The sequence below is a fragment of the Bidens hawaiensis genome, unplaced genomic scaffold, assembly GCF_021521415.1.
Source record: "Bidens hawaiensis isolate Kalapana, Puna unplaced genomic scaffold, B.hawaiensis_p1.1 tig00010855_1, whole genome shotgun sequence".
NCBI lineage: Eukaryota > Viridiplantae > Streptophyta > Magnoliopsida > Asterales > Asteraceae > Bidens > Bidens hawaiensis.
Window position 1 is genome coordinate 337,577 of NW_027491838.1, and position 12,977 is coordinate 350,553.

Here is a 12,977-nt window from a genome sequence, read left to right on the forward strand (position 1 = left end):
AACATCCTGCAATTCCACCACCTTTTAATGACCCTTGCACATCTCTACCCCACTTTAGTATCAATACCCCACCAAAGGACTAAATGGTCTATGGAATTAGTCATGTACCAAAATCTAAGATATTTGTTCATGGTGTGCTCAACACTGTTGAACTAATTGGTGAACCAATTTGTTCTAATGGTAATTCATCTTGTTCAGCAGGTTGTATAGATGAAAGGGGGTCAGTGGAGAAAGATATAAGTTGTGACATTCATCAATTTTCGATTCGTATTTGTATTTGTTAACCCGACTCGTTAGGTCGTTTCGTTGTATTATTTATCATTAATAAAAGTGATTCCCGACATTTAATGTTCATTATTCGCTATTCGTTGATATTCAATCATTTGTGAAATCCCGAGTCCTATCGATAACCTAGTTAAACGCGTAAACAATCCAAAACCAAATGTTATATAATTCGGATATAAAGTTTAAAGCCAAAAGTGTAAACATCGAAAACTTATATTAACTTAAAAGAGATTTAATTTCCATTTAAAATGTTTATGAAACTTGAGGGGTAAATAATGTAAATTCTATTTAAATTATATTATTATTATATTAACCTAACCCTACCCCACCCCCCATCCCCGTTTTTCCGGACACGTCGCCGGCGGCGGCGCCGGAATTCCCAAAACAGCCTCCAAACATCAAACTTTGACCCGAACTTTTAGTTTAACACGTTTTGTCGTCAATTAGCATCGTATCTAACATATTAATTGCGATATAACAACCTTTAGCCGCGTTAATCAAACCCACGATCCCCGCCGGAAAATCCGTAAACCAAATCAAGCGAGTTAATGCATAGACGCTCCACCCCGTAGTATAAATAGATGCCTAACATTCAAACCAACTCACTCACACTTCTCAATCCCCCTCTAATACACCGATTTGTCTGTAATTGGGAATTCTATTTCTGTTTTTCCGACGACCTTAATCGCGGCCAAACTAAAACGAAATAAGGTAATTGTTATGAGCTTTATAATGTCGTTGAACCAACCAACAATAACCCTAATCTAATTATAACAAACATGGAACAGAAACCCCAATTGAAAAATTAGGGTTTATGTCCTTATAGATGAAGAAGATGAAGTTTTCATCATTATATATATATAATGTTTTTCAGATTTAAAACGAATATGACTCACAGCTCAACTGGTTAAAACATGTCAATGACACGAGACAGACCCGAGTTCGAAACCCGGGTCACACACACCCGTTTCTTTTTTTGTAAACTGTTATATATTATTTTATTAATAATAATAATAATAATAATAATAATAATAATAATAATTAAACTAGTTAGTATATATAAGTATTAAAAACCAAGCTAAATTGGATGTCCTTCCCCTAGAGCAACTGGTAACACTTGAAACTCGTAACGCGCAGACCCGGGTCAAACACTATTGTTGACATTTATTATCAACTATTAATTAACCTTTTTAATCAATTAAAAATTAAAATAAAATTATAAAAATCACAACAAAATGAAGCTAATGCAACTCCGGTAAAAGGTTGCATTAGGCCTTAAAAAAGTTGCATTAGGCTTTATGCAACCTTTTATCAAAGGCTGCATTAGGTGAAGTTGCATTAGACCTAATGCAATCTTTTTGTTAGGTAATGCAACCTTTTCTAAATGCGTTGCATTTTCTATTTAAATGCAACCTTTTTAGGTGCAGCCGTTTTTACAAGCTAATGCAACTTTTTTACTTTTAAATGCAACTTTTCAATCACACAAACCTTTGCTACCTCAAATGCAACATTTTATTACACCAAATGCACTTTTTTAAGATTTTAGTTACAACAAATGCAACCCTTTTACAAGCAAATGCGGCTATGTAGCTAATTGTTTGAAATAATAAAAATTCTATTAATATGGAATAGGATTTCGATTTATTAAAATAACATTTATAATCGTATATAATACATGTCCAATCTCTTAATAACAACGTAATCAAAATAAATGTGTAATTACACATAAAAAAATATATAAAAGTGACGAAAACCTCCTAATCTCTAAGATCATGAAGTACTCTTTACTCTAGTAGGTAGTTTTTCAGTCTCGTAGCTTCAAAGTTTGCCCGTTGGTTGTCAAAGTCTTTCACATCGCTTCTAGCTCATCTTATTTTCTTTGATGGTCCTCTTTAATTTCTTTTCGCATTTCAAGCAATTGTATTTTTTTCAACTTCAAGGCTCTCTTTTTTTTCTTCTGAAAGCTTGTATTTCTTCATTTATTCCTACAAAAGAGGAAAAGAAAGTACTGTAAAAAATACAGTAGCCCAAAACCAGCAACACAATGGCTTGTTGAAAATATTTCAGTAACAATTTAATAAGTTTTGTGTGGGGTTGTGTCCATAAGAAAGAAGGCAACAAAGGATTGGACAACCATAGAATAAGCATACCCTTTTATGTCAACAAACTGTTAGATTTGACTATATCTTTGTTTTAATTTAAAGTAACTAAGATTTAAATTACTCTATTTGCGCAGGTATATTGTTTTAAGTTTCTTGTGGGGCTGTGTCCATAACTAAGAAAACGAATGGCATATATTATGTAAGTTAGAAACATGTAGCAAAACTTAGAACCACAAGGATTTGACCCAACATAAAAAAACATTGACCCAACTGGGATTATTTGTTTATTTAAATCCTTGACGTATTTACAAACCTTATTTAACTGGCATTTAAATATCAAATTATAACCAAGTAATGAAGATAAATTAAGAGGAACTAGAGATTTGTCATGTTTAATATATCTCTAATACTAAAAAAGCTAGAAATGATTGTGCACTCAATTAAAATGAATCTAAGCACACTGTGTTACCAATTGTATCAATCAATTGTATCAATTTGATATAATGCACATAAGATTTTCAAATTAAAATCACTCACACATTATGAAGAAACTCCAGCTCTGATCCGCAAGAGTTAAGAGAGCCTTGTTCAACAGTTCTGTTTTCACAACCCAGAAAAACAGGTAAGTTTCCTGATAAGAAATTCTCAAAAACATTAGCAACGTGCTTTTGATAGCAATTGCGACAACTTGAAACAATGAATAATCACCCAACTTAGAAAGGACATAAGTTCCCAATCTAAAATAGCACAGTTAAAACAAATTAACAAAGTTATGCATAAATTGACAACACCAGGGACGGACCGAAGCTATAAGAAAATTCGGGGCTCTTAACATTTTTCTTTTTTTCAAATTCAGCCCAATTGACAAGCTAACATTATGTAACATGCTTACTTGTTTGTAATGAGTAAGAAACACTAGCGCTAAGAGGGAGATAGAAAGAGAGAGATTTCACCAGTAAGTTGTATTGCAAGAACAACTGCAGCCTCCACAATATACACGACGAAGACCCCCTCTCTTTATACTAGAAACAAATGGAATTTGGACTTCAGCAACAATTTCCTAAATCATAATGCATACATTATAAATCTTGAAACTTTCATTCTAATTGAAATCCTAAAAATTAAGTACTCCATTAAGCAAAGCGCAAACCATCTAACTTGCCTCTGTTTACAACAACGAAAAACAGAAAATTATCACATAAATCTGAATAACCAAATTAATCATTAAAGTATTTTGGAAATTATGTAAAGCCCATTCGTATGTAATGTATGGTACATTCGTTATATCATAAGGAATGTGTCCATTCAATTAATGTAAGTCTCATTCGTTAAGAGTCTTAACGAATGAGATAACGAATGAAGGCCATTCGTCAGTTAATGTATTTGTAACGAATGACTAAGAAGTTATTCGTGTTCATTAACGTAATTAGTAGAGAATGAGGTCGTTTGTTAAGGGAATGTTTAGCGAATGACCCTATCATCTATATATACCCATGTATCTATTGTTAAAGTAATGAGAATCAGTTAGTTATTGAAATCACACTGTTACTTTGCCCGATTGTCTCCAGAAACACACACACACACGCTCGTTCTCATCTTAATCGTATTAGCTTGAATCACGTTGTCATCACATGAACTAGATCCTGTAATGGCTCAATTGAAATCTCAGCATTTTCCCGCACGTCTGACACAGCTTCTTCTCCCATACCTTATGCTTCTTGTCTTTAGGGTTCCATATCAGAGTACCGGGTCGTTTAGCATGAGAATCCCACTTCTTTTCTTTCTTCTCCTCCATCACAAATTCATCCACTGTCAGGTTATCGTAAACCATTTCCGCAAGGTCAACCGAGGAATCGAAAGTAGCAGGTCTCCTTGCCCTGACCAGTGTGCAAACATTTTGCAGAAGCCCTCTAACATAGCACTTGATCCTTTTCGCTTCAGTGTTCACCATCTCAGGCACCATTCTTGACATACGGTTAAACTTAGTGGTGTACTCACGGTGTGTCATCTTTCCCACCTTCAAGTTTAGGAACCTCATCTCCGCCCTCTCAACTTTAGCATCAACACAAAACTTCTTCATGACCATCTCTTTCAGATCCTCCCACTTCAAGGCCTTAATCTCAGCAGCGGTTTTTCTTTGCTCAACTTTTTCCCACCAGAACATAGCTTCTTCACCAAACGACTGAGTAGCGAAGCCTACAGCTTGGTCGGGACGGCACTCGCTAATTCGTATAACCTTTTCCATAGCGGTTATCCATCTGAGAGTAGCGATTGCGTCACCCACACCAGTCAGCTTCGGTGGGTCACACCCTTTGAACGACCTATAACTGCACCTACCTCGACCTTGTTTTCCTTCATCAACTTTCACAGAACGAACCTCACTTGAGACCTCTTTCTCGGTCTCATCATCTTTCGTACTACTTTCCCCAGTATTCTCAACGGTACTTGTGCGGCTTTAAGTAGACTTGTCTTGTTGGAGATTCTTCACTGCAGCAGCTACTGCTTGAGTAATGGCATCTTGAATAGCAGGATCGAGCCGATACCCTTTCTCTCTCACAGTCATGCTTCTTTCTTCACCAGATTCAGTTATCGGTTTTTCAGAGGGTACTCGGTTAACACGTGGCCTACCACGGCGTCCCGTGTGCCCTCCTTGCCCAACAGTCGTCTTAACACCAGCCATTCGATTTCTATAGGAAAAGAAACACAAACATCGTCACTTCAGGAACTATTTAGTACAAGGATAGTAAGGCTGCAGGTAATAACAGTGGCCAGCTGGGATTAGCTACTCACGTTACTCTCCGTTTCCTATACACTTCCTTAGTGAGTCTACTTGTGCCATATTCTACTTATAACAGTCAGATAATCAAGCATTTCAAATATAAACAAGTAATCCTCTTTCTAACAATCTAATTAGCTTTCTTACTCATTCATACATTATACACAAGTAAATCATGTATTAAGCTTGCTTGAGTGACACATGGCATTCTCTGACTGGCATCTTCTTTCTTTCTTTCTTAAGTCACATTCTCTGTTCGAGTCTAAGCATGTAGGATGGTTATTCTCTCGAACTTATGCTCTGATACCAACCTATAAGGCCCCGATCCCGGGAACCCTACAATCATCGTGTTGGATTTACTCATTCGCATAGTTCAATAATCAGAGTTAATTAAAACCATTCGCGGAATATAAAATCAAATATTCTTACAAAACATAAGTACTTATTTTAAAACAAAATAGCATAAGTCTAAATGAAAAACATAAACAACACATGAATCTTTTTTATCTCGATGCCAGTCTTCATTTATTTGCCACGTGTCTCTCCTCAAGTAACCTGCCTCATTCTATTCACCTACGTGCATACTAAAAGTCAGCTACGCTGAGTGAGTTCTATTGGGCCGGCCCTGGTTCAAGATTGCTATCTATACACGCGAATAAAAAAATCTTTCAACTCATCCAACCAGTCATAATTGGCATCCCTAATTAAACATGATGCAGGAGCATGACGTTATCTTTTATTTTATTATTGTATCTTTTATTATTTTATTTTATCTTATTTCAAAGTTTATCTTATTTTATTTTAGTACAAATAGGGTGCTACGGATTCTGTGTTAATTAGTTTTTGATTAAGTTTATTAATAAAGAACATTGTTCTTGAAACCTTTGGTTCGTTTTATCGGTATTTGATTATCATGAGTGTCTTGAGCCATTGATCGTTTTCAAAACTGCATCAAAACAGGTCAAGCAAGTTCAAGTGGACCTATAAATGAGTATTTTATCAATTTTAACGTTTCTAGATAACTAAAGCTTTGCCTATTGGAGTATTACTTAAAAAATATTTTTCATATTCATTAAAGTAGCCTCAAAATATTTTTGTAACAATATGCTTTAACAAGATATCCAGACTTCTCTGTTGGACTTGTTATCACAACCACAACAAAAACATGAGACTGGTATCAGTTCCGAAAATATTGATCCTGAAAATCACAAAATCTTGATACCGGTACCAGTACCGAATTTGCTCCTCCCTAGCTTGGAGCACATATTCATCTTTAAGTTCACGACAATATAAAGAAAACAAAATTTGTATAAAAGAAACCCTACATGACAATACACCCCCAAAACATGCATGTTATCCCGGCTACAAAAAAAAAAGAATATCAAACCAGGCATATCCATTGAATGATACAAACATAACTGCAAAAAATGTAATAGATCATGTTGAAGCAGGTGCCTTATTCTGTCTCGAGTACTTCCCATATCGTTTTGAAATGGCAGCATCCGATAGCGTGTCCCACAGCTGCAAGTAAACGAGTAAGGGAATAAGAGAGGAGATGATTCATAACCGAACTATATGAAAAAATATAAACTGAACAAAATCAATAAGTTTTTCAATTACATGGTTAACCAATTAACCGTTTTTAATGAGAATACAATTCCAAACTTCAATCTTATAAAGTAAATAAATACAACGTAACCTTTTATTTAAAATTTAAAATCGGTAATTTGAGTAGGGATTTTTACATATTTCCCCTTCCTAAACAAAGGAAATTACATATTTCCCCAAAATATAAGTTTTTAATGCAAAATGTACAATGCTCTTTAAGCATGGCTTGGGGAAATATGTAATTTCAAAGTTTAGAAAGGGGAAATATGTAAATGCCCTAACTAAAAAGCTTGTCAAAACGAAAAAAGTCAACTAGTATTTGTCCAAAATCAAAACAAAAATAATGGCAAGCTTACCTCCACTTTTCCTTTAGAGCCCGCAAGTGCCAGCAAAAAGGGAGAATCTTCCGAGAACGATAAAGTAAACACAGATCCCTGACAGAGTCAAAACAAGAACGCATTATCTTTGATTATTCTTATGTGTGTATAAAACAATTAAAAGAAAAAGATTTTAAAGTAAATAATCCGGTAAATAAAGTCAAAGAAACATACAGCTTTCCGGTTCTGTGAAGCAATACAAGACGGTTGATTATTTGACAAATCCCATAGTTTGACCTGTAATTACATAAACAAAAAAGATTACTCAAATACACGAGAAACATTATCTAATACCACAAACTATCGAATAATAAATTACCATTTTGTCTTCGGAACCAGTTGCAAGAAGCTGAAAAGAGACGAAATAAAGTCAAACATGGTCCATAAATAATGAATAAAAAGCTAGTGCTAAGTTAGAGACTCGTCAGGTATTCGAAATGGGCTCGTTTAAAAATCGAATCGAGCTTAAACGAGATCCAGCCAGAGATGGGGCTTTTATTAAGGCTTATTTAATAAACAAGTTTGAGCCTGAGCTTCATATATCAAGCTCAAGCCAGATTGTGAGCCTAAACGAGCTTTTATTTGAACAATCTTTATTCAATATATTAATATAATAACCATTATTAAGAACCATTAACATATTTAATAAAGGTTTTAAATGATAAAAACAATTAAAAATATATTATATTATATACAGAAATTACAGTTATACAGAAATTATAGTTAAAAACATACATGTAAATAACTAAAAATATATAAATAAAATAATTATATAATAATAAATGAGCCAAGCTCGAGTTTGGCAAACTACCCACGAGCCGAGCTCGAGCCCTCTTAAACTAGAATAAGCCGAGCTCGAGTCTAAACAAACTCGGGCTCGGCTTGTTTACACAACTAGAGCTAGCCAAAGGCTTACATTTGGCACCAATGGGTTATAAGAAATAGCACAAACAGCTTTGTTGTGTGCGTGAATTGTGAACATTTTAACATCTGAGGATGAATCGGATGTTGCGGTTCTGATATCAAAACCAACAACCGTACCATTCTCGAGACTCGCCTGGAAAAAAGATTCAGTTAACTCATAAATGTACATAATCATAAACTTTCAAACGTGTAAAAATACACATGTAAATTATAGTACTGACCACAAACAAGTGTTGGTCATGCGGGTCCCACTCCAAGCTTTCCACATCAGCGCCAACCGACCACTTGAAGCCAGAATGTGAAGGAACCCTTCCATCCCTCTGCAACATAATATTATAATATTATCAAACAAAAACGTTAATACTGACACCATTCGATTTATGTAACATAACATAACAATTACCATGACTACAGTATGATCAAAAGATCCACTAAGAAGAACTTCATGTTCATGATGATTCCATGCAACTGCTTGAACCTGAAGAACACAAAGATGAGTAAACGAACCGAATGAACAAGATCGTTTAACGTTAACTGCACAAACGATCGAACATGAACAATTAAGTGAGCAAGGTTTTGTTGTCCGTTTCCGTTCATGTTTGTTCAATAACATTATAAATGAACGGTTCACAAACGTAACAGAACAAACATAACTAAACATAAATTAAAAAACACAACTGAATTCATATATGTGAACAACAATGTATTTTGCCTAAAAACTTACTAAAACTAGACAAAAATATAATAGGCCTAAAAGGCTTAAACGAATATATTAACAAGCGTAACAAACAAAGTTAAACAAACATAAACTAACAATCACTAATTAACGTGCATGAACGAATACGAACATAAATGAACGAAATAGACTGTTCATGTTCGTTCATTTAACTAAATGAACAAAACTTTATGTTCATGTTCATATTAACAAAATAAAATGAACATAAACGAGTTCACTGAATGTTCGGTTCGTTTACACTTTACAGTCCTACTTGCCTTATCAGTATGATGCTCCATTGTAAGCTTGCATGTGCCAGTTGACACATCCCAAATCTTAACTGTTTTGTCGGCACTACCACTCGCAAGAATATTCCTGTGTGACAAAGTGATGATGACATCAGCATCACAAAAAACGATGTCTAAAAAGTTGTGCGTATAAGGCATTAACATACCGAAAGCCCTTATTCCAAGCTAGTGCAAGCACAGGACCAGTGTGACTATCTTCTTTGTACTTTATTTTCTACAAGAGGTTTACATAGATAACAATATTGTTTAAAAAACAAAAGAGCTAATTATTTAAAATGAAAAATAAATATTCGGTGAACTTAAAAAAAATACCTCGGTCTTCTTTCCTGACTTCTTTTTCTTCTTCTTCTCAATAATACCACCTAATGTGAGTGATGGTTGTACTTCATCAATCTGAAGACATTTGGGAGTACATATTTAAATAAATTTGAATACATTTATAAAAAAACAAGAATTGATTATGAAAATCAAAAGCTGCATACGATATCAAGATCCCATATTTCAATTTCTGGTTCCATCGAGCCCACTGCTATAAAATTCCCTGCAACCATACAATATGAAAGCAGTAAACAAACTGAATGTTCATTGAACAATTTGTGAACCATTAGGTGGGAAGTTCGTTTATTTAATAAGCGTACGAACATGAACAAAAATATATTGTTCATTTAGTTAAACGAATGAACATGACGCTCAAATATGCTCGTGAACATTTCAAATTCGGTTTTGTTCATCCGTTATATCCATTAGTTTACTATTGTTTTAAGTCCGTTTGTTAATATATTCATTTGAAGCTTTTTGTCCCATTACGACTTAGTCTAGTTTTAATAACTTTTTAAGCCCAACACATTGTTCTTCACATTACTTTTAACTAGTTTTAGCTCAGTTCGTTTATAATGTTAACTAACGAGCACGAACATGTTCACTTTCTTAACAAACGAGCATAAACAAGAAAATCCCGTTCATTTAGCGATTAGTGTTTGATCGTTTGTTCGGTTAATGGTTAAACACAAACATAATGATTACCAAAATCATTAAAATAAATATGAAGCCACGTGCGCGTTACCTTTTTCTCCACCTTTAATTGGACAATCAAGCCATGTGGTGCACAGAGGGAACGAAGGGATGAGAATTTCATGATGAACATACATGTTTGAATCACCATCTGGATCCTCTACAATACAAACCTATTTCAACATTCAGATTAGCACATCAAGACAATACATATACATAAAGGTTAATAAAAATGTACATATACAATGTAAACCACATACCAATAAATGACTCGTATCATCCTCGTTATGTGCACAAACTACAACAGCATCATCAGCTTTGATCATTATGTCTTCAAGCTCTTCAGAATCCTCATCCTAAATTACAAAATTTGTCAAAACTAAAGCTACAATTTTACCTTTTTAACCTCAAAATAAAGAACTATGCAACTTACATTCTTATCTTTAAGATATGGGTCTAATTCATTGCTTGGATAATATGTGTCCCCGAGCCCCGAACCAAATATGTCAATAGCTGTTGACCACAAATAACTGATTATTGAGTATAGGAGTTCAATCGTGTTGGGTTGGCGAATTGAAATCTGCAACCCAAACCCGACCAATATGACTCTTCGTGTCAAAGGTTGCAACCCTAACCCGCACGCACATAAATTAAGGTCAACCTGAACACGACTCATTTAACCCATTTTCCTTTTTTTGAGTCGTACATATTGAAGAGTTATAAGTGGGTTATCGGCAAGTGTATTTGTCTAAAGAAAATTAAACAAATTTTCCAAAAACTATACAGATATAATTCAGATTCGGTAGAGTCAATGGGTAATATGAATAGTTTCTTTTAAATAATAAAATCTTGATCACAGATTGGAAGCTGCAAATGTATCTTCAAAAAATTGGAAAACGGTAAAAACAAAAATAAAACACATTTATAAAAGTTTCTTTTAAATACTTAAACGGGTTAACGGGTCAACCCAATCGAGTTCAGGTCATGTCAAGAATTGTCGCCCCCTAAATTTGCGCATCCAAACCATCTTAAAACAGAACAAAAAAAAAAGAATACCATCATCTTCATCATCATAATCATCCATGTTAAGTTCATCCAACCCATCCACAATATCACAAACATTGGATCCACCTTTCCCGAGCGCATTCGCCGCACCCAACGCCTGCTCAATCTCACCCGGCTGCTTGGACACATCACCATCATCATCACTCATATCTTTTAACCCATCATCATCCACCTCCTCATTTTCAGTCTCAACATCCGACCTGTAAACACAAACTTAAATCAAAGCCAAATCACTCCAAACATTAAGACCCAAGTAATTATTAATATAAAAACGTACACTTTTTCAATTAAGGCTAGCTTCTTAATCTCCTCAAGTTCTTCTTTTGTGGGAGGATCAGCTACTGACGGTACGGACTTTGAGGCTCCTTTTGGAACCCAGGATAGTGATGAAATCATTCTTCAGAAATGATATCTGTGAACAATTGATAAGTTTTTTGTTATTGATGGAGAGTGGCGGTGGTTGGTGATGGTCGGAGGGGTTTTGGGGGCGGAAACGAGGGTTTTATATATGAAATGGAGTTTTGGGAATTAGGGGAAAAAGAAAGAAAAACCCTATCGTTAGTTGGGTTCAAAGATTATATAGTTCGGTTTGTAAACAAGTCGAGTTCGAGCCAAGGTTGGTTTTTTAAATTAATCTTAACTTTTAACGTTACATATTCGAATAATAAACTTATTTAAGTCATAAGTTATAACTTACAAATTTGTAACTTAAGACTTATACATTTACAAAATTTAACTTGCCTAAGCACCTTATAACTTATAAGTTATCAGCTATAAGGAGGTAAAATAAGGAATCTCAAACGCCCCTTTAACTTATAATCATTATTCGGTTCAGTTTACATAAATGACAATTTTTTTGTCTTAAGTTTTAAGACAAATTAGATATTAATAATTTTACTTTAGAAAATAGTTGTCGCATGTCTCTCCTTTCACAACAATTGTTTTCATTGGACCTTTGTTAAAAAAAAGTTAATGTCGTTAAGTTTTTTTCGAATTTCAAATAATGTTTTAGGCTTCTGATCGGAAGAATGATACGAATCGATTGATGTAAAACTTACCTGAAAACGGTGCTCCAAATGGCTTTATTTTTCTTATTTGGAAGTTTAAATACTCGGATTAGAAATTTACAATAAGATTATTATTGGTCAACTGCAAAAAAGTTGGATTGCTAAAATCCAATTTGCCAAGTTTTAACAATTTAGCGAATTCACATCAAGCTGGAACCGAGTTAAGTGAAAGTTTTTAAAGCAGACCTCAAGTTGTAAGCTCAGTTTACAACTTGAAACGAGCCAAGCCAACTTGATTTAAAATTCGAGTCAAGTTGTGCAACTCAGTTTGTAAATAGTTGTGTGGATACATGAGATATTGTTTAAGGTTAAAAATTATGGAAAAAAGTTAAAAATGTAAAGGGAGACAAAAATAAGTAACGTGAAAAATATTTGTAGTAAAAAAATATAAAAAATAATAATAATAAAAAAATCATAACTCGAAATATCATCATCATCATCATCATCATCATCGTACTCAGTATATCCCACCAATAGCAAAGCTATGGTAGGGTCTGAGGAGGGTAAGATGTAGACAGCCTTACCTCTACCCCATGGGGATAGAGAGGCTGCTTCCGGTGAGACCCCCGGCTCGATAGTAGTTTTGCATCAAGCCTTGGACATATTACATAAGGCACATAGCACTCAATCATCGGGACGCCGGCTGATTGGTGCATGTACCCTTGTCTTTCGGCTATCAACGCCACCACATGATGCCTGATTAACCTTCCATCACTTTTAACGTTATTTTCACAAAATT

At 34.5% G+C, this 12,977-nt stretch overlaps 1 protein-coding gene across 1 annotated transcript; it reads right to left on the reverse strand.

Annotated features, from left to right (window-relative positions):
• Window positions 1-6,552: 6,552 nt before the first annotated feature.
• Window positions 6,553-11,579, reverse strand: LOC143536639 (uncharacterized). Its single transcript, XM_077030580.1, has 16 exons — window positions 11,449-11,579; window positions 11,163-11,371; window positions 10,540-10,619; window positions 10,367-10,462; window positions 10,159-10,279; window positions 9,578-9,636; window positions 9,408-9,488; window positions 9,242-9,309; window positions 9,066-9,162; window positions 8,476-8,550; window positions 8,294-8,392; window positions 8,065-8,205; window positions 7,468-7,497; window positions 7,323-7,385; window positions 7,128-7,205; window positions 6,553-6,684 (listed from the first exon to the last, which is right to left on the reverse strand). The coding sequence occupies exons 1-16, from the start codon at window positions 11,565-11,567 to the stop codon at window positions 6,601-6,603; spliced, it is 1,500 nt and encodes a 499-aa protein (XP_076886695.1). The 5' UTR covers window positions 11,568-11,579; the 3' UTR covers window positions 6,553-6,600.
• Between the last annotated feature and the right edge of the window lie 1,398 nt (window positions 11,580-12,977).

What these genes read in the sequence shown, in the direction of transcription:
- LOC143536639 (XM_077030580.1), bottom strand. Translation starts at nt 11,567, where the DNA reads ATGATTTCATCACTATCCTGGGTTCCAAAAGGAGCCTCAAAGTCCGTA. An exon ending in AAATATGGGATCTTGATATC is followed by an intron (nt 9,489 to 9,577) that starts GTATGCAGCTTT and finishes AAATGTCTTCAG; the next exon opens with ATTGATGAAGTACAACCATC. An exon ending in AGTCAGGAAAGAAGACCGAG is followed by an intron (nt 9,310 to 9,407) that starts GTATTTTTTTTA and finishes AACCTCTTGTAG; the next exon opens with AAAATAAAGTACAAAGAAGA.